This window comes from Brienomyrus brachyistius, chromosome 1 (genome assembly GCF_023856365.1).
Source record: "Brienomyrus brachyistius isolate T26 chromosome 1, BBRACH_0.4, whole genome shotgun sequence".
Taxonomy (NCBI): domain Eukaryota; kingdom Metazoa; phylum Chordata; class Actinopteri; order Osteoglossiformes; family Mormyridae; genus Brienomyrus; species Brienomyrus brachyistius.
In genome coordinates, this window is record NC_064533.1 from 27,742,862 (window position 1) to 27,766,207 (window position 23,346).

Sequence of the window (23,346 nt, forward strand, 5' to 3'; positions counted from 1 at the left end):
AGTGCTGTAATCAAGCATACGAAGATTTGTGTGTATTTCTTTGCCAAATAAGAAAGCTAGAATAACTGTTAGTGTGTCATACTGCATTATATAGTAGTTAAGGTATATCTGTTGTGCAAAAGGTGAGATTACCTGTGGTCTAAAAAAATAATGACATCCCCATATATGTTAAGGCAGCAGGTCATGGTGCAAGCAGGAAGAAGGTGACAATCCACTTACGGCTCTAAAACAAAGGGGTTTATTAAACAAAACAGAACAGAACAGAACAGAACAGAAAACAAAACAAACTGGGGAAATAAACCAAGCAACAGAGAGCGAAAAACCAGGAAACTGAGTACAAATACAAAACACAGTCATCTCATGCAACTACAACAAACCATCAAAGATATCAACCAGGACAGGCACATATATACACAGCTAACAAAACACAATGCAGGACAGGTGAGAACCATAACCAATTAACCAATCACAAGGACTCGTGGCAAACAAGGAACAGGTGTGGCATATTACAATTAAACAGCACTGGAGAGTAGGGAAAATTAACAAACACTAGGGATTAACTACAACAAGGAAAACTGAGCAAGCAGGGGACAAGGAACCAACTGAACTGCAAAAAAACTCCAAAAACAGGAAAGCGCAATATGGAAAACCTGAAACCAAGTGAGGGTTGTTCCTGGCTTTGAATCCACAGCTTGCGGGTTTATAATCTGAGTCACACACGCAGCCCGGTGAGCTTTGCAGTATAGCACAGAGGGGCCGAAGGGTGAGTGACGTGGAGGAAGACAAGATGGACAGCAACATCAGCAATACGTGATGACTAAAGAGGGAGGAGATGTGAAAGGCAGCATCAGACAAGTGCTGGGCCTGACAAAATGGTTGTGCAACCTGTAGCATGTAACAAAAAATTGGATTATGTCAGGCTTCAAGAAATAAATAATTCTGTATGAAAAGTAATGTTTTATTATATGTATTTAGAGATGTATATAATACAGTTATATCTATGCAATTAAATTCCACCTAAATATCTGCCATTTATTAAGAAATACTAATAAACACTGTCAAAGGCATCAACTAATAATGCATCGAATGACCAATCAGACGGAGTGTCCTGTAAGTGTGATTCACCGAACAAGCACGCTGGCGCCTCACTGTGGACACTGTGGTGAGGAACAAAGGGAGATAAAAAGAAGGAAGAATGTTTTGATGACTTGGGAAAAAGAGGCATGTGCTTTTAATTTAAAAGAATTTAATAGAATTTAATTATTTAATTATTAATAAGAATTTAATAATTTAATAAGGATAGTGTAAAAATAATCTTTTCCAAATATATCTTTGTAACGTATTTTTAATTGTTATGCAGTGCTGTAATGCGCTGCAATTGAGTTTTCAATTATGACACTTAGTAGAAAGTAAAAATGTTATAAATATACCCTGGTCAGTGCTTTTTCAGAGACAGTTAAAACACTTTTACAAAGCTGACACTATTGAAATGGCCATTATTTTTGGATGCATCCTACTATCTGTAGAGAACATTGGTGAGATGTGGATTAATGCCTAGATTATCCTAGACTTTAGCACAACACCCTCGCAAAATCACCCTCGGCAAAAATGGTATGGCTAAATCTCACCAACTTTGGCAACTCTAGAGTTTTCTCCTAATAGGTGTAAGGTAATACCGTCCAATCAGCTATTCATGACAACCTGTGCCAAACTGAGCTAAACATAAAAAACAGTAAATATGTCAGGATCAGTCCCTATTGTTTCCCTGAATGGCCAGCATGTGTCGCTGGTCGCCCATTTCCTAGTGTTTGAGTATTTTGTGATTGTTAATTGACCTACATCTGATTCTAGATAGCTTTATTGTTAATGACCCTAACCTGCTTCTTGTTGCCCCTAGTCTTTAGTGTTTGAAATAGCAGGTGTAGAAAATTGATGGATAGACAGAACTTCACAATATAATTCAATTTTATTGCTACCCAGCACTGGGCAGGTTAGTACAGAAAATGGATGAATGGATGTTTGAACGTAATATGTTCAAATAGCATTTTCATCTGACAATGGGAAGAGGGGCGGTGCTCACTGCTCACTGATTAAGCTGCTGGTTCAGAATACTCCCCAGTTGGTAAGTTTTATTGCTGGCACTGAGCATGCTAATTAGCGGATTATCGACATATCTTTTTTAATTCTCTCATGTTTGTCTTTCACCTCCAATAAATATCCCAAATGGCCTGTTTGGGGAGAGGGTGTTGCTTGGCATGTCAGCCTAGAGCCCCCAGAAACGTTAATCTACCTCTGCTGGTGAAGCAGTAATTCCGAAGAAGAGGGGCAGCATATCCGGGGAGTTACAGATGAAATATTAAGGGTCTATTGTGAAAGGGAAAGAGGACAGGAAATGAGGAAGTGTTAGCATATCTCTGTAAGCACCATTGTCTCAGTAATCAGTATCAATAACAAAGGATGAAAAGGAAGATGAGGTGTGAAGCTAATGACAGGACAGCACTCACTTTCAAAGAGCCCAGTGCCTGATGGTGGAGGAAATGTAAGCCACCCAGTGATACCAAAATCTCTGCATTTTGGAGGTTGAAAAGGAAGAAGCTATTATTTTTCAAAAGTAATCACCGTTTTTGTAAGACAGCGTAAGACTGATCCAGCAAACATAGGGGAATATGTTCCTAATGGGAAAATCGTTAAATGGGGTATTTCAGTTGCCTGTCCAACTCCAAATCCTTCTACTACACATGTTGTGGTAATCCAGATGCCATGGCAACAAACGGTACATCTCAATAGAATCAGGAAAGGCCAATGCAAGACCTCTGGTAATTTATTTACAATCCATTCATTTAAACCAATGTTTACCAAACCAGTCCTCCAGGCACACTGGACAGATCCACATTTTTGTTTTTTCCCAGTTCCCAGAACAGCTGACTCAAGCAAACAGGATCTCTAAATATCTTACAGGTGTGCTGGGAACTAGGATACAACGAAAATGTGGATCCATCTAGTGCACCCTGAGGACTGGATTGGCAAGCACTGATTTATTACACACCTTTGGCCAAAGCAAGATAGAGGTGAATAGCAGGAACAGCCAGCATCCACGGAGAATTTCAGGTCAAGGCTCTGGCTCAAGAACCCAATCATGATGTAATTACTCAGCCATAGGATTTGAACCCATGACATTCTGACTGCAAACACAGATTGATTCAACTAAGATACTCACTACCCCAAGACAATTCCCAAGACAAGTCATCAAAAACCAGGCCAGACAACAGATCAGCAACATTGGAAAGTCATCAAAGAAAAGGTATTGTGTACCTTAGTGAAATCTGGAGAGAGAAAACATCCAAGTTGGAAATACAAGAGTGACTGTTTTGGGACCTGATTTCTATGTATGTTTTGCAGTGTTGCAAAATTCCACTTGTTTTTCCCCCTCATTGGGAAAACCAGCTAAATTCATATATTGCATGTTGATTTCAATTATTCAGAAACAAAGATACTCTTTGGCAGAGCGGTTTGATTTCAGCAACGAGATTTCTGCACTAAGCTTGACAACTTTAAGGATATGTCAAGACACAAACTGCTCAACATATTACTGTAAATACTGTAATTTACGATAAATTTAATTCAAAGAAATATTACTCAACACTATTTGTAAAAACAGAATACGCTGCATGTGTGTGTGTATCCATCCACTTGCTTATCCCAGCCAGGAGAGGGCACCAAGAGTACATCCTGGTCGGGATGCCAGTCTATCACCAATGATATGCCCAATGGGCAATTTAAAGATGCTAATTTGATAACTAACAATGTATCTTTGGACTGTGTGAGGAAACCCACGCAGCACAGGACATGTAGCACATGTAAAGACACTCAAATTGTGGGTGGGAATCGAGCCACCACTCCTGAAGTCAGTACCAGTTGAAGCTCACGTGGAGTGAATCCTGAGGAGTTCAATGCTGAGGGGGGGCGATATAGAAAACCACTGGCACCTTCTGGCAAAATTCACTGCCTAATTTCACTTTGCCTCAGATGGTGTGATCGATGTGCCTAATTGGGTGACCAGCACTGCCTATAGTGAGTTTGGCCCCCAGTACATTACTGCATTACTTACCCTTTTCATGTATCCAGACAGCCACTTCCAGTGTCTGCTTTATCAGTCCTGGGAAAAATGCAATAAAATCATTTGGGTAGGAGAGAATTTGATATTAGGCGGATCCAGCTTAATAATTTAAATGTAAGGATCTGTTTTTTTGGGGGGTGGGGGGAGGTGAAGCCAGATTAAATACTGGGGGGGTACACCCCAGTACATTCCCAAGCCTGAAAAATGTGGATCTGTCCAGTGTGCCTGGAGCACTGGTTTGTAAATAAATTATCAGAGGTCTTGCATTGTTCAGTTGACAATTTTGTGGCCTTTTCTGATTCTGTTGCGATGTACTATTTGTTGCCACAGCATCTGGATAAGCACAGCATGTGTAGTAGAAGGATTTGGACTTGGACAGGCGGTTTACAAATATATACATTTTCGAGTATTCAGCTAATTATGTGCAATTTTGACGGCAACCAGTTGCAGCAGCAGCCACCGTACCACCCCATACAAAGAGCACGCAGGAATAAACAATTCCGCAAGAAAGATCGAAGATTAAAATGAGGAACTGTGGCTTTAAGACAAGGAGGAAGCCGGTGTTGCATTCCCATAATACACCGCAAAGCGCGAAATGTAAAGGGACGAGGGTATGTTCAGCAGAGTAACTTCAAAAAGCCAACGGTAATGGTTATTTTATTTATAAAACTCTATGTTTTACATAAAATAGTAAGTCACACGTGAGAGTTTAAAGTTCTCTGCGCGTTTCTGTCGTGTCTTTGCAAATATGCAGGGTTTTTGGAAACTCTTTAATATGTGAGCTTCCGCAGTGAATGTACTGGTTTGACAGCTGAAGGTCCTTGGAACAATTAACATTATTCTTCTGCATGTTAAGGGTTGTCCGCTTATTAGTTGTAACTTTTAAGTGGTTTGCGAAATAACAGTAGAGTTTTCTACGCTTTGCTTAGTCGGTAACCTAGAATCGCGAGCATTTTCCAATGTGGCAGCTACCTCAGGTTTTAACATAATGTTAACATCTTAAGTACTTGTATGAACCAATGCTGAACTATAGCCAGCCAGCAAGTGGAATTTAAGAAGGACGAGATAAGGTTTGATGTATTACGTCTGATTGTACACCCCCACCCCTGTGTTTTCCTTGTCATGCACTATTTGTGTTATATCTGTGGGCAAATATATTGAAACCGGTTTTAGGCCTTTGTTAGTTTCAGTAGTTACGAGGTTTGTGTGAAAATAGTGGTGTGTATTGCATGACAGAAAATGCCGAATTAATCAAGAGTGACGGTGATCTAGGAATGAAAGCTGAAATTTGTGAAGATTATTTAAATCTTATTTAAAAACTCCTGATAATCAATCCGCAAACTGGCATATCTGGAGATGCGTTCCCCTATGGGAGATGCGTGAGACAGCCGAAGGGAGTGTCTCAGTGTTTATTAAATATTATAAATTTATAGAAATGCTCTAATGGCTTCCGATAACATTCTTTCTGAATGTTCCGCGGCTTTTGGCCTTTAAGCAGTTTGTCAGTGGATGTTAAAGGATCATTGTAGGGTGGGTGGCTGGTCGTTATATTGGGCTATAGGGTGTAGTTTATGTCCTCCCCGGCAGGTGGAGGTGGAGAGCCGCGCTCCGGTGCGCAGTTTGCATTGGCCTCGCTGTTAAAAATCTGCTGCGTTTTGCGTCATTACCCCGAAAACGACGAGGAAAGAGTTTGTATTTCTTAATATTCCCGATTTCGTGCTTGTTCCCTACGATTTTCCTGAGGGGGGTGGGGTTCGGGGCTGATTTGGTCCCTGTGTCGAAGCCAAACCTTCGCCCTAACTGTAGATTCCTCTCCAGAATCTATTATACACTCATATTTATTCCTGCTAAGTATTTACAAATTATACAGAATAATTAACGATTTAATATTTCTAACTTTATAATTTCTAACGCAACCTGTTGATCATTAAACAAATATTGGCACGGTCCAGTTGCAGTTATAGGCAAAATATAGAATCAGTAGAATATAGAATTTTAATTTATATTTATTTCCTTTTAAAATCAAAACAAATGCTTGTGTTTTTTAGCTGAATCTGGTCTAAAGAGCCGTGTAAATGCTAACTTTTTTTCTGTGTTAGCCGATAGTTTCTTGAAAATGACCTCTTTCATTTTAAAATATTCATTATCATTTCTCATGTTTGGTGCCACAGGACAAGAGAATACATCTCTTCAACCTTGATTGTTAAAACGTAGCCTAGTGAAATAGAACTTGTGGGAAATATAGAATGTTTTCAAATTGCTTGAAATTTGGACATGGAAAATCCAATTGGTGCTTGTCTTAACAATGAACTTTGAACTTTCGGGGGGATAGTACTAACTTGGTAAACATTTCCATACAGCTGTTGGAAAGTAATATAATGCTTTCTATAATGTGCATACTGCTTATCAAGCAGCATAGAGTCATTCACGAGGAACATGTACTCCAGCATAAAAATAAGATGCTTGTGTTTGTACTGAAATTTGTTGTTTTTAATAGATCAGCTGAATTCTCTGAGAAATGAAATTCCATATAGGCTTGGGCATTGTAGTCCAACACTAGACAGTACGATTCACTGAATTCCTGCTCTTGAGGATGTCGCGATCAGACAGATTGACCGGCAAGGTGCTGTTAAACGCATGTGTAATTTCCTTGTTTTACATTAGGACTGCTAATGTTATTGTGACACTACTTGATTATTAATACTGACGATCTACCAATTCATTTGATGATTGATTGAGTAATGGGGATATATAATATAGGCTATAGGAAGAAGCAAGGCAAGAACCAACCCTGCTAGGGGCGCCAGCCCTTTCTGGGGTGTACACTCACTCGCTCACACAGTATAGGTAGTATAGTGTAGGTGTTTCAGTACACTTGCATTTAATCATGTACTTTTTTTTTTTTTTTTTTTTTTTTTTTTAAAGCCTGACTTGCCAATACGATCCTGACCTGTCGTTATAACAATCATGTGAAGTAGTGCACTTACCCACCCCCTAATTCAGGGCTTATCGGATCTGGTGCTTGGTTCCAAATCCAGGCCTTGTTTACAGTTCTCCCAGGTACTTAGTTTAACAAATACTGATTCTGATTGGTCAGAGGCTTCAAACCTGGCTCACAGGTAAAGGAAGGCTGGGAAATCAGCAGTGCTTGGACCTTTAGGACTGTAATAGCCTTGATTCCTAATCCATGTCAGAAAGGACACTTTGAACTAGGGCAGGATTTGTAAACTGTTATTTCAATTAAAAGGACCTGCATTTCACTTAAGTAACGAAATTTTTGCTGTGGGCTGATTGGTCAGTCTACTGTAATTATGCATGTGTCACTAATCTTAATTTGACACATCTGAATGAATCTTTCACTCAAGGATACAAACCAGTAAAAGAATAAGATAAACCAAACAATTTAGCTGCGCACGGGAGCCTTTCAGTTTTAAAGTAGTTTGTAAAATCTGAAGTATCTGAAAGTGTCCTTCCTGGCATGGATTAGGTGGTAACCTTAGCCACCCACTGTGTTGCCCGTAGCACTAGGCCTGCATAGACAGTGCGGTGTGATTGTGAGAATGTTAATAATATGAGTGAGAAGGACAAAAGTGCACAAGAATTGGTATCCAAAAGATATTTTATTTTCTTCTTTATGGATTTTTTTTGGATTCCATAGAGAGAGTGGGAAAAGTGAGGAAAAAATGAATAGTTGACAATGCTTTGTGTCGGCACAGCCTGCGACAAGACCGTCAGCTTGTTTGGCTGTAGTTTATTCTGAGTACAATTTAAAGTTTTTTTTGTTTGTTTTATAACTCTCACAATATTTATTCCAAAAAAATCAAATTTGGCAGATCTCCTCTACTGTGTGGTCCCTGTCCAAACCCCATGTTTACACTCGTGTACTTTACCCCTGTAATCATGTACATACAACCCCCCATGTGTCTTATGTTGCACCGTGGTCCCGAGCAAATGATATGTGGCTGGCACGACAAAGTCCATTTGACTTTTATCCAGAGTTATGTAGAATTGAGAAATCACATGGTACTAAAGGCCTTGTTCAAGAGTGAAGTCACTCTGCCAGTCATGGGATTTGAACCGGTCCTAATCCACAGAGCCACACTCTGCCCCTGCATTCATATTGCATATTTTCAGCACTTCATAATTAGTGTTGGAAGGAGAAAGTGTTTGTCTGAAAGACTCCTTTTGCCCTGTGATGTTCTGCAGATCCTAACTACGTCTGAGTAAGAGGATGTGCTTCTGATGACTGGTGCTCTGGAATGTTTCAGGCTAGTAGGCAGGCTGGTGGAGGCTTGTCTCACCTGATACCTTAGATCACATATCACCTCACCCCCTTCCTGTTTGCACTTGTCAAATAAAAAACATTGTATTTTCCTCATGCTGTTCTGTTTTTATTAAGCATGAAACTCTAAAAAATTCTTCAAAAAGTCTGAAAACATTCAGAACACTTCAAGCACAGTGCCAAAAAAATTATTTTTTAAAGTATGAAATACTATGTTTGTGCTTCGTTGGGAACCAGTTTTATAGAACTATATCCAAAATAGGTATGTACTGAAGACCTGCAAATTCTGCATTATTCTTCAGAATGATTATTCAAACTTGGAGGTTTGCTTCATTTACATAGTAAATTTAATTAATTTAGGACAAATAACCCACTTCTTGCTCTAGTTTCTTACTCTTGAATTTTGGAGTTTGCCTGATGTCATACATTGAAGTTTTTTAATTTTAGTTTTTTTTTTGTGCAGCTTAAACTTACAATGATAACTCTGAACCTCTTTTGGGGAGAAGAAACAGGAGCTTTTAGATTCCCTTGTCCTTTAAGTCGAGTCGTATCGAACGGCAGATGTTTAATGCTGAGTTTTAGCACAACATCACTCTTCGGAAAATATGAAGTTTTTAATGAGATCTGTCACCCCTTTCGGCGGACACGCATTAAAACCTCGGAGCTAATGAGCATCGTGTCTCCACTTGCTCGGAGCAGGGCTGAGGCATCTCTGGTGCTGGGAAGGCAGGGTGTGGAACCGGTCTTGGCGTGAGGGTGAGTGCGGGCTGCCTGGAGCCACTGCGTAGGCCGCACGCTGTAACGCGAGGTGCAGGGAGCCGTGTCAGCCATAGCCTGAGGACATGAAATTCTCCTTGTGCCCCGGCCAGGCCTTCTCCCTGCCCCTGCTGTCGCTGATTGCTTTGCCTTTTTGCTTACCGCTACAAACCACCTGCGTTTGTGTAGCTCCGATCTGTTTGAATAGATGAGGCTATTTTTTGTTTCTTTTTTGCTCTGTTAGCACTGAAGAGGGTCAGTTGTTAGAATGAAAGATAGTGACTGTTTACTTTGCCACAAAAAGGGACGGATTTCAGAGTGAGGATTTTATGTCTACACCATGCTGTTTACGGTCCTGGGTGAATCAGTTTGCACCCGTTTCGCTGTGATGTACCACATATGAATTTTAATGCTTATATCTTTGGCAACCTGCAGAAGATATTACTAAAGCAACTATGTCTCCAGAAATCAGCAACTGCTTCTTTGCCATGGCTGCGCAGAGTGAGGCTTGTGCTTCCTTTTTAACCTTTTTATGTAGGCCTAATTTTCTGGGAGAAGGTAGCAGGCTAAGCTGCTAATTCTTGGTCATAAGTTAAGTTATCCATTCATTTTACACAAAACCTTATCATGGAGAACCTGAAGCCTGACCTCGGAAGTGCATCGTATGGGTAGCACACCCTGGAAAGCGTGCGCGCCCATTGCAGGACACACATTCCCAGAGGAACCCCTAAGGACACCCACACTCATGCAGAGACCATGCCAGCTTTACAGATTAATCAGAAATTTGCCATGCTTCGTATGCACTCTGCCCTAGCTGCTGCAGAAATGTTATTAAACATTTTATATGCCATTACACATTCCGTCCCACATGTTACATTTTCACGTGATAGCAGTGAAAGCTTAAGCAGTTTTTTTACATGCATCCCAAGCTGTGCTTCTCTATGTAGTCCAAAATCTTCCATAATTATGTTAAACTGACTGGAAAGAACATATTTCAGTCAGTTTGGGATAAATGCTTCCTTAGGGGATCATTCTTCTGTCAGTCAAAGTTATGCCTGTACTGTTGACGTCCTCTTCCTGCTTGGCGTCTTCATGCTTCATCAGTCTGGTCTTAACTAAAAACTTCAGTGTGGTGTTGGTCCATTTCCGACTGGGATTTGCGGTTCACCTTACAGACATAATGAGTGAGGGTAGTGTTTACATTTATTTATTACTCGCCTTACATCGAGTCCATCCCGGGAGCAGTTGGGGTTAAGGGTATTGCTTAAAGGTCCAATGAAGAAATCACTCTGCCAACTATGGGATTTGAACCAGCGACCTTCTGATCTCATGGGCAGCATCCTAACCCCCTGGGCCACAGGATCCTGGAGTTATTTGTTAACCCATGAAGGAATGTCGTCTCCCTCAGCCCTGTGGTGCTCCATTTACACATTTTCTAAATGAGATATTGCGACATATTGACATTTACTCATTGACTAGACAATATACTTCACATATATTCATGTAATGACTAGGTGATGTTTCACGTAATGGCGGCTGTATAAAGTACAATCATTAGCAAGTTTTAAAGTGAATCTTTAAATGTCATTTTAAATTGAGATTCTCTACACTAAAAAATTATTACAGCTGTAACGTAAATAACTCTTGATGTTTTGTAAATAAAGCATTTGCACTTTTCTTTATGCCCTGTGTTTTGGCTCAACTATTTGATTTCTGGATCACATGACTGATTATTAAAATGTGTGTTTTTTTTTTGCAGCCCTAATCACTATCACAGCATTATTTCTTTTATTATGGTGTCTTTGACTGGGGCAGAGCAGCAGTACTTTACCTGATAGGGAGGTTACTTCAGAATCTGCTATCGCCCCAGACGGGGACCCACAGAGAGGTGAATGCTGGCTGGTGGCGTGGCTATGGAGGCTCCATGATGCCGGTACGTGGGGGTTTGCGACACATGGGACTCTTCAGGTGTGGCTTTGAGGCCCTATAGCTGCCGGCTGGTGTGCGGCTCAGCGAATTAGGGTACCGAGCTTGTGTTTGTAAGGTTGTGCGTTCGAATCCCAGGGTCAGCCGAGTGCTTTCGTTGTAACCTCCAATTGCTTTCCTGCTTTCTCAAAAAAAATGCTGCTCGCTTTGAATAAAAGCAGCTGCTAAATAAATGTAAATTGAAGCTTGTGTAGCCTTTTTCAGCTGTAGTCATCTGGGGCAAATTGATGGATCATGCTGAAGAACTCAGTGATCCATTTTTTTAAAATTTTATTAAGAATGTGGGGCTGTTCCTGGAAACAGACAGAGAAGCTGCCTGCTTCCCAAACTGTATTCTGCAAGTTGAGACAAGCTAGGCAGAGAGATTGGGAGTCATGCAGCTTTAAATACTGCGGCTATCCAGTTCTGTACAAAACATGGGGTGGGGGGGGGGGGGTCACTTCTCAGGTCCTTGTTATCTGTTGCTTTTTAGCTGAAACTAAAGTGTGGTATGAATACGTGTAAAAGTAGTATTAGTCCAGGATTTTTACAGGCTGTTATTGCAGAGATGTCTTTGCATTTGTCCTTTTATTAAATGTTTTTAGGTAGTTGGTTCTGCTGGATTCTTTGGCCTACCGGAATATAAGGCGTTCCCTATGACCTGTCGTCACAAAGATGGGATGTGCCGGCATTTCGCTGAGCCCCTCAGCAGAACGGTGTCCAGTGTGGAGTAGCGTCAATGGCAGCCATTCTCTCCTTTCCTTTGCTGCAGATTCTTCAGGCGATTTCCCATTACACAGTGCCAACAATCAGCCCACTTGTTAGTGGCATAAATATTTTGGAGAGCTGGGCTGCTGGTATTCTGTGCCTTATCAGAGTCAGTTCATTCGGACTTATGGCCTAGCACAGTTATGACAGTACAGTCTATCTTCAGGGGTCTGTCATGCGCTGATGTAAATGCAGTGAATTATCTTTGATGGTAGTGAGATTTCCTCTCAGTATTTGGGCTAAGGAGCCACACACTAACATTCGGATTTCCCCTTCCCTACCCATCTAGAATTTTTTTTATTAACCCAAGTCTAGATGTTCACAGACTAGATTAGGCACGCCTCAGTATGCTTGTGGGTTGGTGACAAAGGGCTGTAGTTCAGATTTTTGTTTCCTGTTAACACGTCTTCATGGATCAATTCTCTATAAGTACTGAATATTAGGATCAAAGAACTGCAAAGCTTGACTGTAAGCTATTGGTTACGGACTGAACAGCCCCCCCAAAAACACTTCTGTTTTCTTGACCATAAATGAGAGTGAATTTTTTTTCTTATTTGTGCTTCGAGCTCTTTTAGCAAATCTGTTTAAGCCTTAAGATTTATGTTTTGCCTGTGAGAAGTATTTGTATTTTCAACTGTACTGTGCTGAAGTCCCTGCCTTTTTTCCATAGAAATGTTTAACTTGTTAAGTTAAATGTGTAGATATCATGATGAATTCATCTGCATGATGTTCGTAACAAAGTTTTCACCATATGTTCTATACCATAGCTGTCCATGCTCCGTAGGCTATTATCCCTATGTTGACTATGTAATATTCTGTAACCTATAGGGTCTTCTGATTTTGTCTGGCACAGTGATCAGTAGCTATGATTTCTGTGGAATAACGTAATGGTGAAGGAGAGGACAGTGAAGTGGTGCTTCGTTTAGAGATGGAGGAGTTGGAGGAGGTGCTTCTTTCTTGGTGTATGCTTAGGCACACCTTCTGTGCTAATATGTCCTGATGCTTACTGAATGAATTACTCAATGAGTAAATAACTGATGGATAATTTTCTTGAGTAGCGTAAATGTGCCTTATTAGCCTCTTATTGATGCTGCTTAGTTTTTCTCACCTTCTCTGCTTTAAGTGGCTATAATAAATCCACTGTTCCATATGACCGCCAATCCTACTTTTGTTCTGGACTTGCTGCTTAAGTACCAGAGTCCGTATTGGGTTGACAGTATCGGATCCACAGCAGCTCCCCGGTACAGAAAGTTGTAATGACACAGTTTCAGTCAGGGTGCTTTATAAGGACTAAAGTCTGCGGCCACAGGTATGCAGGCCAAGTTCAGCTTGATGCCGATCTTAATGGCGAAGGGGAAGTTAAATGAGATGTGAAATGGTTTGGACTCTGCTCTGTGCTGGCTAATTCTCTGTCTGCTGTCTGAGCTGGAGGAAGGGCCTGTACCTTCTGACCTGCACCGAGCTGGGCCAGGCTGCGGCCTGCTGGGGAGCTATGCGTGTCTTTGCTAGCTGCAGGCTACATCATTCCTCTGTCGTCTCGCGCTCTGCTGCCAGAAGGGTGTGTGTGAGACAGAGCTGCCGCAGCGAGCCCGGCCTTCGCACATCGGGCCTCTACACGTCCTCCACACCCCCCCCCCCCCATCTTTGAAGCACACCCGGCAAGACCGGTTCCTGTTTGATTGGCAAACCGGTTTTTCCAGCCTCTTATGCCAACAAATTCTGGTATGATCCCAGGTCCCAGGGAATGTAAAAACCTGCCCGGCCAGTTAGATGAAAGGCATATTAGGTTTTCTGTTGCACATTATATAGCGTGCAGGGGAGAGCCGATCTACAGAGTCAGGCAGCTGTCCTCTTCCAGACATCTGTCTCTCTCTCGCTGCCTCTCCATGGGATGGCCCTGACACTTACACTCTGAATTTGTCGTTCTTGGAAACGGAATTTTTCCACACTGAGTTAAATTTGAGAGCCTCTTCTAAAAGGGTGAGTGGAGGTAACTCATCAGTTTTTTTTTCTTCATTTATGCTTTTTGTAAGCATGAATGATTATATTTCTTATTTTTTTTAAGCTTTTCCATTTTTAAGCTTGTCCATTTCTGTTATTTTTATGAGAGGAAAAATATGAAATGTTTAATTAAACTGTAACTTGCAGCGGGAGTAGGGCTGGTTTAGAGTTTAGTTTAGTGCTGGTTTTCCTTATACTGGAAAAGCGACATGCATGTACTCTGTTGGTAAATGATTGTCCAGAGTGAGCCGCGTGATGGAAGCAGTGGAGAAAACCAGGAATGGAGGCAGGGTTGATGGGCTCTGTCTTGCCGCAGAGGCTGTGGCAGTGAGTGTCCGGCCCCGTGGGGTGTCTCATTAAATCCCCCGGAGGCAGGCAGACGACACCGGTCCGCTTTGATGTACTGAGAGTTCGGATCTGGGCCAGAGTTTATTTTTCTGGCTCCCGGTCTCGTTCAGAGCATGGCAAAGGGTGTCACACTGTCTTTAAGTGCTTCAAGCATTTTTATATGGAACGCTAACGAGGTGCGGATTATGTGCACCCTGTCACAGGGAGGAGGGGGCTCGGAGTAGGGGGAAGATTATTGAGAATGCTTGATGACCCCCCCCCCCCCCCCCCTTTGGAAATGAGCCTTAGAATCTGGCTGTAACCCGAGCAATAGCTATCTCTAATCAAAGTCAGGTGTACTGGGGCCACCCACAGCAAATCTGCTCTTCCGTGTTACGTGTGTGTTTCTGCACGGTGCAGGTGCTGAACTGTAATCTGTGTTTAGTTTGGGGAAACGCAGAAATAAGTGGCTACTTTGCTGGAGGCTGGAGACCTTGAGGGTGAACCAGTTTGACGCTCACTGGGCATTCTCAATGGGAGCTGTGGATGTTGCTGCCTTTGTCCGTGCTAAGAAGTTCATGCAAACGGTGTGTGTGTGTGTGTGTGTGTGTGTGTGTGTGTGTGTGTGTGTGTGTGTGTGTGTGTGTGTGTGTGTGTGTGTGTGTGTGTGTGTGTGTGTGTGTGTGTGTGTGTGTGTGAGAGCGTGTGTTTGTGTCTACACACATACTCATCATGTGACTGAAGCTGCATGTAAAGAGTGCATGTGTGCTTCTATCAGGCTCCGGTTTATCCCATGTTTTTATCTTGTATGGTGTTTTTCCATCTCGACACAGACGGCCGTCATGTCACATGCGTGTGTATATGCCTCAGGCTTCAATTGTCCCCCTGTTACCATCTAACTCTCCCCTCCCTTGTACTTGCATGTGTTTTCCCCCCCTCCACCCCGTTACAGTGCCCCGCCCCCGGCCATCTGCCCGCCTCCTGTTCCTGCCTTTCGCACCCGAGCCACCCAGTTATGTGAGCTGCCTGCCGGCCCGGAAGTGAAGGCATGAGCAGGGAGATGAACAGCTCCGGGGCCAGTGGTGGCAGCAGCCCCAGCAGGCCTACCGACGTGCCATGTGACCTCTTCAGGGAGCTGTGGATGCGCTTAAAGGAGAGCCATGATGGAGAGGTGCAAGGTGCGAGCATTGACGCTTCGGGCACCTCATTGTTAATGTGTCACGTAAATCTATATGTATATCATGTATATGCATACGCATCCATACATATGAATATGCCTGTGTGCATACACATGTTAATGGCCAAAGCAGGGGTAACAATACTGTGACATACCTGCATCCTCATTCCCGGCCATAGTTTGTCTGCCCCCTTCAATGGGACGCTCTGTGTTTCCCCCCGGCTGAGGGCAGATAGGGTTACATGGCTCAGCACAGTCGCCCCGCTACCTGCTCTCCCCCGGGCTCGGGTTGCCTCGGGTCCGACTCGAGCCGCCTGCGAGCACAGGCTTGGCTTTGTATACATCCCCCCCCCGGCTCTCTTGCGTGGGCGTGGGTGTGGATTAAAGTGCACATTTGAGGGGGCTTAATTGCACTTGCATAATTGATTTGGTGAAAAGGGAAGAGTTTTTTGTTTTCCCCCGCATCCCCTCCCACCCCCTCTCCTTCCTTTTCTCATTCAGTCATGATTCTGATCTGCTGCGTTCTCACAGCTGCTGAAACGGGCCCCCCGAGATGAAAAGTAGTTCCTTCCCATGAAAAGAGTGTTTCAGCTCAGACTGGGGTCCATCTTTTCCCATGATTCCACCTGTCTGCCCATATCACATCCTCATTCAGAGCCCTTCTGTGCGGGGTGTGCGGTTACCTCATTAGTGACTGGGCCATTTAGTTAAGATCAAGAATGCGTCTCCTTGGAGGTTTTCATTAAGCACACAATCGTTTGACTCAATTCGGATTATAAATAAATAGAATTTCGGCAGACCATTTAAGATTTCCTTGCTTAAACAGATGACATGGAGATTCTCTGTATATTGGAAGAGTTTTAGACACTCGTTTTATAGCACATAAGTAGATTTGACTAAGATTAATTCAACCACGTTTGTTTTCCAGGGTGTGTGTTGTGGCATCCAGTAATGGCCATGTGGTTTGTCATGATACAGATTTATTACAGTGCAACAATTAATTACTGTTTCCTTTGCTAAATGACTTTTTTTTTTTTTTTTACCTTAAACTTTCTGTTTTTCTGCTCAGGACTTCAAGCAAAAGTAAACAAGCTGAAAAAGGACAGATGTTTGTAAGTCTGGCATTTCTGCTGTCCAACATATTCAGCATGTTCAGTATGCTTTTTGACATATATCATGTAACACTTTGAATAAACAAATTTTGAATAGAACAAAAATTTTTTGATTAATCATGATGCTGGGTTTGACAATTCAATTTCATTTCACAAAATGGCATCTTTATGCCTTTTCTCTGTGACTTTGACAATATTTTCGCTGAATTTTACTTGCAATTAACCAGAAAAGGTTATCGTTATTACACGGTAAAGGACATTGTGATAACTACAGTACACTTTTTGTTTGTTGGTTAAATAAAAACTTCATTGTTTGACATTGACCTTTATTAATGTTTGACGTTACACAATGAATTGATTCTCAAAGAATTGTTCTAAATGTTTTAGCAAAAATAAATCACATATCTGAACTTGAATGGATTTGAAATTGAATCTAATTGGACACTTGTGAACTGAAATCAGGTTGTATTGTGAGGTCAGGACTGATTCACAGGCCTAATTTTAATATATTTGCTTTTTTAATGTATTAAAAACTTTGATTTCGGTTCTCCCAGCTTGCGCTTTACTGAATCTGGGTTGAGCACAGCATTCCTTTTTTTCAAACCTCTTCCCCATCTTTTGCCTAATGATAATTTGTAGAGTTTTAAGGAATCATTCCTGGAATTAACCAGATTTCCTGAAGGGATTCATTGCTGCTGTAATCTCTGTATTTATAAATATCCAGTACAGCTCCTGCAGAGCTAGGAAGACGCTTTCATCAGCCTTCAGTGTCAGTCATTACTTTTTTTTCCAGTCTTTCTTAGTTATTGGTGGTTGTTTTGTTTTGTTTTAATTGTTTTCCCCATTTCTCCTGAACTTTGTTCAGGAACTGTGTTTAAAAATACACTAAGATCCCTCGCAGTGCTTTATTTAATGTTTAAATTGGGGTGGTGATTTAAATGATTGCCTCGTTGCCTATGTGACTTCTAGTGCGTCCTTTCCGCTCAGCTCAATTATTTCTTCCCTGCTCATTATACAAGTATGTCATTGCAGATATAATAAGATTAAACCAAAAAAAAAAAAGTGGGTTTCCTTATTGACCTTCCGCTGCGGCTGGTTTTGTGTGTCAAACCTGATACTGCGTCTCACAAAGGCCTCTTTCAGGATGCAGCTTTCGTACAAGGAGGTGCTTAATGACCGGGACCGCAGCAGGTCGCGGGACGTAACTACGTTTGTGGCCTGGAGCCAAATCTTTGCTGCCTGTGTCTCTGATGGGGATCGTTCATTTTGTGACTGGGAGATGTCAGAAAATCCCCCCCCCACATTTTCTGGTTGTCCTAATAGGTGTCTGTCTTAACCACCTCCTCAGAGATGCCCAACGTCTGGAGGAGTTCTACAGCAAGAACCACCAGCTGCGGGAGCATCAGAAAGCCCTGCAGGAGAACGTAAAAGTGCTGGAGGACAGGTGCCTGCCCCGCCATCACCATCCCACCTCGTGCCCTGTCCATATGTGTCTGGTGGTCTCTGAATCCTATACTGTAACATTTAATTTTATTCTAGGGCTGAGACCCATTGCAAAGGCTGGAGTGGAAATATAGCTAACTGTATATAATCGTTAATTACGCATTGTGTCCTGCAACAAATAAATGTAGCTAATGATTTACAAAGATGGTAATATAGTTACTGTAATACCTCACCATCTGGTAATCAGTGACTATTTAGAGGCGTTTGGTAATAGTGTCACTGGAAAATAATTCTTTTGCTGAGATTGCTGAAACCATTTTTTTAAAATATTGAATAAAATGTTGATTTGACAGGAAGACTAAGTTTTCCATGGTCATACCTCCAAACATGGCGCATCTTAAAGCCCTAATTGTCCCCTTTAAGGAGTAACAGCATATGATAGAGTGGCATGTACAGTAAGAGAGATGAATCAAAACATCTACAGCGGACAGAAATGAACCGCTGAATCTCAGGAGGATATATGTAACAGCTGTGGGTGCAAGTTTGTGTGTGAGGGATGTGACCCCTTCCCCTTCTGGCAATGCAGACTGAGAGCGGGGCTCTGCGATCGCTGTGCCGTCACCGAGGAGCACATGAGAAAGAAGCAGGTGGAGTTCGAGAAGGTCAGACAGCAGAACCTGCGGCTGATCACCGAGCTCAGTGAGTGAGATGAAAACGTCGCTTTAATACGCCCATCTTGTACACCGCTGTTCAGCCAGATGCCGCGATCTCAGGGAGGGTTAACCGTACTGTCACCCCTGAGTGGCTTTAAGCTGCCCCAGTGACGCCGGCTGTGATCCCAGCTGACGCCATCACACCATCTGTGTGGTTGTCGTCCATGAGCTAAGAGCTGACCGGCAAAATGTGGTGGCCGGACTTCTTAACTTCTGCAGACGCGTTATCGTTAAACTCTATGATTATTCATAATAGCGGTGTGGCGTGTGACTCTGCAGCTTATGCCTCTCTGCCCGTGATCTAAAAGTCACTGGTTCAAATCCCGTGGTCGGCAGAATAGTCACATCACTGTTGGGCCCTTGGGCAAGGTGCTTTACCTCTAGAGATGCCCAGGAGTGCCGGAAAAATGCCCGATCTTGCCTTTGGACCTAAAGCACTGCTCACTTGTATATGCCGTTTGAGTGGTTTACACTGTGCCTATACAGTCCAGCATTCTCTGTAGACACTCACACCCTCACGAAAGCCCAGGTCAGCCAGCCACGCATCCTGCTCTTGGCACAGAGCACTGCCATCTTCCAGTTTTATACAAGGAATGACTTCTTTCACGTCCAGAAAACGGGTGTCCGCAAGGTGGCAGACTCATTAAAGCCGGTCTGTCGTACTGAGCCGGTAAACCCTGCCGCCTAGAGGAATGTGGAAACGCAAAATCGCCCTTTTGGGCTTGGAAAGGCCACTCTTTTTGAGAAAGGAATCAGAAAGCTATATGGATGTAGCAAAATAATAGTCTGCCTTTACATCTGTGATGCTAAATTTCATGTTAAGAAATGTATTATTTAATTTCATTGACATATATGGCTGAGTTTTTTGCTTTTTACAGTCATGAGCCACATAACATTTTGGTCAACGATGGACCGCATTTACGACAGTGGTCCCATAAAATTATAACGGAGCTGAAAACTAGGCTAGCTGATAGAAATTTATCTGCCCTCCTCATTCTCCCATGTCAGTGAATGAGAGAAACAACCTCCAGGATGAGAACCGCAAGCTGGGCCAGCAGCTGGAATGCCTGCGGAGCGCGGGGTGAGCAGCGAGGGCCCCACCGCCATCCGCCTCCTTCCCCGCCGCCATCCGCCTCCTTCCCCGCCGCCATCCGCCTCCTTCCCCGCCGCCATCCGCCTCCTTCCCCGCCGCCATCGCACCAATGCTTCCTCACACCGTGTTTCCCAAACACCCCCAAAGGTGCGAGAGAGCCCAGGCGGAGCCGGAGGAGGGCGTGATCCCGGACTCCCCTCACCATCAGCCCGTGGTGCCCACCGTGAACAGGATGCGGCGCAGGAAGGAAAATCGGCACGTGCGCTACGCCGAGAACCCGGGTATGCTCTCCTCGGGATTAGGGCCGGAATAGAGTAGGCAGGTGGAACATCTGTAGGTCGACCTGGTCTTTTACACAAAGTAAGATTACGAAGGCAAGATTATTTGCAGAGTACGTCTTCATGCATGAAGCGATTCATAGTGCTTTACATAGAGGACATAAAATAAATAAAATTTACAAAGCTAATTGCAGCTGGCTAGTCTTACCAACAATTTGCGATTAAAACATTTTGTCAAAAAAGCAGAAATTGTGTGTTTATGACTAAATGTGGTATTCTGTAAATCAGGGTTTTTGATGGACTGCATTACAGATCTCGTGTCCCATGTTCCTGTGTGTTCCACGCCTGTGTTCAGTCGTGTTTATGCTTGGTTCGCCTCAGAGCTTGGCAGGGGCTTCTCCTCCCAGATGCCCTCCTCCTGCAGCCGTGCCGACGGCGTGCTGGTGCCGGAAACCTGCGCCATGGATGATTCCCCGCTTAAGAGTAAGAGAGGCCCTCATTTCGTCACGACTCCAAACAAGACTCTGCGGATTATGGGCTTTGTGGAGAGTTTTAGTGCAGTCTGCGGGGCTTCCTGGAGCCTCAGCTACTCACAACTCAAAGCCTCTTAAGTTGAGTTACAGTGCTGGTGTTTTGTTGTAAAGTTTGAGTTTGGACAGTGGTACTGTTTTAATTAAACTAAATAAAGCTGATTCAACTTGATTCCCAGGGACTGTCATTAGAAACCCCATATTTAAGATGTCTAAAAAAAATAATAGGTTGCTACTTTTCAAAGCTTTGCTGTATGTCATTATTTTCTGCACTGGTGCGGTAATGGCTGGGGCACTTTAAGGCAGTGATTAAGTGACCTGAGTTAAGGAACTGGCAGGTAGACCAGGGCATCAGTGATGAGGAAGGCTGCAGTGAAGAGAGCAGCTAGGCACCAGTGCAGGATCTCTGCACACCTCACTGCATCTGAGTGCTGCAATAGGAGCCACTGCACCTATTTTGCTGTACAGGACATGTCCTGAGGCCACTCATTCATTTTGAAGGTGGGGGCGGGGTGGGTCAGTACAGTGGGGGTGGGGCATATTACCGTGACGGGCAGAGTAGATCGGCTGGGCGGGGCAGGTCAGATCAGCACAGTTTCCCTGTGCCACCTTTCTCCTGCTGACAGAGTAAACATCGCCCTTTACGTGTTCAGCCCCTGGTGCCCAGTGCTGGTAACTGAACTGCATGTCTGCTGTGCTCTGAATAATGCTTGGGTGGTTGTGAGTTCGTGGGACAGAATCACGTGAAAACTAAACCCGTTGTTCGGCCAGATGATAGCAATGGATGTTGTTACAATAGGAAATATGAAGACGTGTATAATTTGACCCTTGACCTCCTGCTCCTTGTCTTTCCCGCGAGTCTGTTCCTGCTCACCTCTGAGGGTCACAGCCCTGTCTGCACTTTGCTTCACAGACAGGTGTGTATCCCACGGCGACGGGCCGGGCGTCACTGTGGTGGCTGAGACGTGCTGCCTGGACGTCCCTGACGATGCAGTAAGCCAGCCGTACCTTGCAGTCGTGTCTCTTTGTGCTGTTTCAGACATCTGTGTCCCCCGTCTCTTGATCCCATTTTCGAGGATGGTTAAAGCATGCTCTACTGCCACTATCTGTGAGGCATTCAGACCATCCATTTTCCTTTTAGGTTAATTTCTTCTGTTTTATCACACTCAAAACGACATCGTTGTGCTACACTTTATGGACCATTTTTCACTTAGAAAACAGAATAAACTTGTGATGTTATTGTTATATAAAATGATACTGTGTCAAATTCTGATTGTATCTTTCTGTTGCCGGTATTTGATATGTTACTCCTGTGGAACAGGTTCTTGTAGTTTGAGATGGTATCAGTTTTAGGGCAGCTCATTGTAAGAGTCACCGAATACCTGTCTTACGAGTGTGTTTAAGAAGAATAGCCTTTCAGATCGTGTAAATGATGCTAGAAGTGATTTAGGTGGGTCGTCGATATAATAGCAGCTAGCACTATGTGCATTATCGTCTGATGTAGGAATCGCTGGAGAACATCAGCACCAAAGAGAACTTCGTGAAGAAAAACGAGAACGGCTCCAGGTATTTCTGCCATTTTCGAATCCACGGCTAATTTAACTTGTTTGTTTTATAGCGGTCCAGCACACATTCATTAAGGAGTCAAATGGTCATTGTAATTAGAGAGGACAATGGTAGTATTGCTGTTTTAAGGGCCAAGGGAGAATAAACTTTCTTAGCTGTACAGACACACCCAGATACATCTCTGCGGAAATTTAATACCATAATGGGTTTAGCCCACAGCTCATATCGACAAGCCTTCATGTCAAATTAGCATGTAGCTGAATCATGGAGTAGCGTTCGCAGGTGCCCCTGGGGGCTACACTCATGGCGGGTGTGGTAGCTTGAATTGAAAGGCTCGAAGTATATATCTTTTGTCGATGGTGTTGCAGGCAGGCCTCAACATCTCCGGACTCGTCCAGCGGTCTAGAACGGGCCCAGAACAATTCTCCAGTGCTTGAGAGGTCAATGAAGTTCCTGAAGACCAAAGATGACAGCTCTCCGTCAGTTCTGAGAACCTTTAAGCTGTGCCCTCTGGAGCGAAACTTGCAGGTCAACTCACGCAATGCACCCTTCAGAACTGGGACCCCCAGCAGGCTCTCTTCACCGAACAAGGAGTCCGGACTGACCTCGGGTCAGGACCAGGTTGCGGCCAGGCTGTTAGGGTTCGACTCTAAGAAAAGAAAGTTGCCCCATAACAACAGGGCCGGTGGTGTTCCTGACAAACCCCTCGATCTGTCAGACCGACCTTCCAGCAGCTGCCAGCTGGAAAAGGAGACTGAGGCCAAGGATGTTCTCATGGCAGGCCAGGAGAAGCCTTCTGTGACCCAGCCAAAGGGCTTTAATGCCATCCAGGAGCCTGAGCATCCAGAGGACCAGGAGGACACCGTCAACAGGTCCCCGGACCAGAATCTACACTCCGGGCCCTTCAAAGTGCCCTCTGCCCCCCCCTTCATCAGAACTATTATCCAGCACTTATTAGATGTCAAGGTAGGATCTGTAGGGAGATTCAGGTTTGGCTGTGAAGGTGACAAGTTCTTGAATTTTGGTTCTGGTGGTGAGGTCCCAATGAACAGCAGTTAGCTGCAGTATTTGGTTGTCCTGTTCCACGCAGCATGGGAATGTGCCCAGGTTATTTCCACTATTCCCAGCGGAATTTAGACTGTTATACTACTCTTGTTACCAAAGACTAAGTCAAAGTAACTTTGTCATCTCAGCTTTGTGCACTTGGGTTATACGCTA

The 23,346-nt window shown here is 43.5% G+C and overlaps 1 protein-coding gene across 7 annotated transcripts in view; it reads left to right on the forward strand.

Annotated features, from left to right (window-relative positions):
* Positions 1-2,004: 2,004 nt before the first annotated feature.
* rbbp8 (retinoblastoma binding protein 8) overlaps positions 2,005-23,346 on the forward strand; it is a 30,466-nt gene continuing 9,124 nt past the window's right edge. For 3 of the 7 annotated variants that reach the window (XM_049025519.1, XM_049025566.1, XM_049025558.1), the window contains exons 1-11: positions 13,688-13,868; positions 15,169-15,394; positions 16,463-16,505; positions 17,854-17,949; positions 18,535-18,647; positions 19,670-19,742; positions 19,902-20,035; positions 20,414-20,515; positions 21,476-21,555; positions 22,067-22,128; positions 22,497-23,094. In XM_049025519.1, coding sequence (XP_048881476.1) covers positions 15,265-15,394; positions 16,463-16,505; positions 17,854-17,949; positions 18,535-18,647; positions 19,670-19,742; positions 19,902-20,035; positions 20,414-20,515; positions 21,476-21,555; positions 22,067-22,128; positions 22,497-23,094 — 1,431 coding nt within the window. In that variant the 5' untranslated portion in view covers positions 13,688-13,868; positions 15,169-15,264. Of the gene's footprint in view, positions 2,123-4,696; positions 4,763-11,025; positions 11,089-13,687; positions 13,879-15,168; positions 15,395-16,462; positions 16,506-17,853; positions 17,950-18,534; positions 18,648-19,669; positions 19,743-19,901; positions 20,036-20,413; positions 20,516-21,475; positions 21,556-22,066; positions 22,129-22,496; positions 23,095-23,346 lie in introns of those variants that run through there. The other 4 variants (XM_049025541.1, XM_049025550.1, XM_049025527.1 and 1 more) reach the window with 4 other exon arrangements.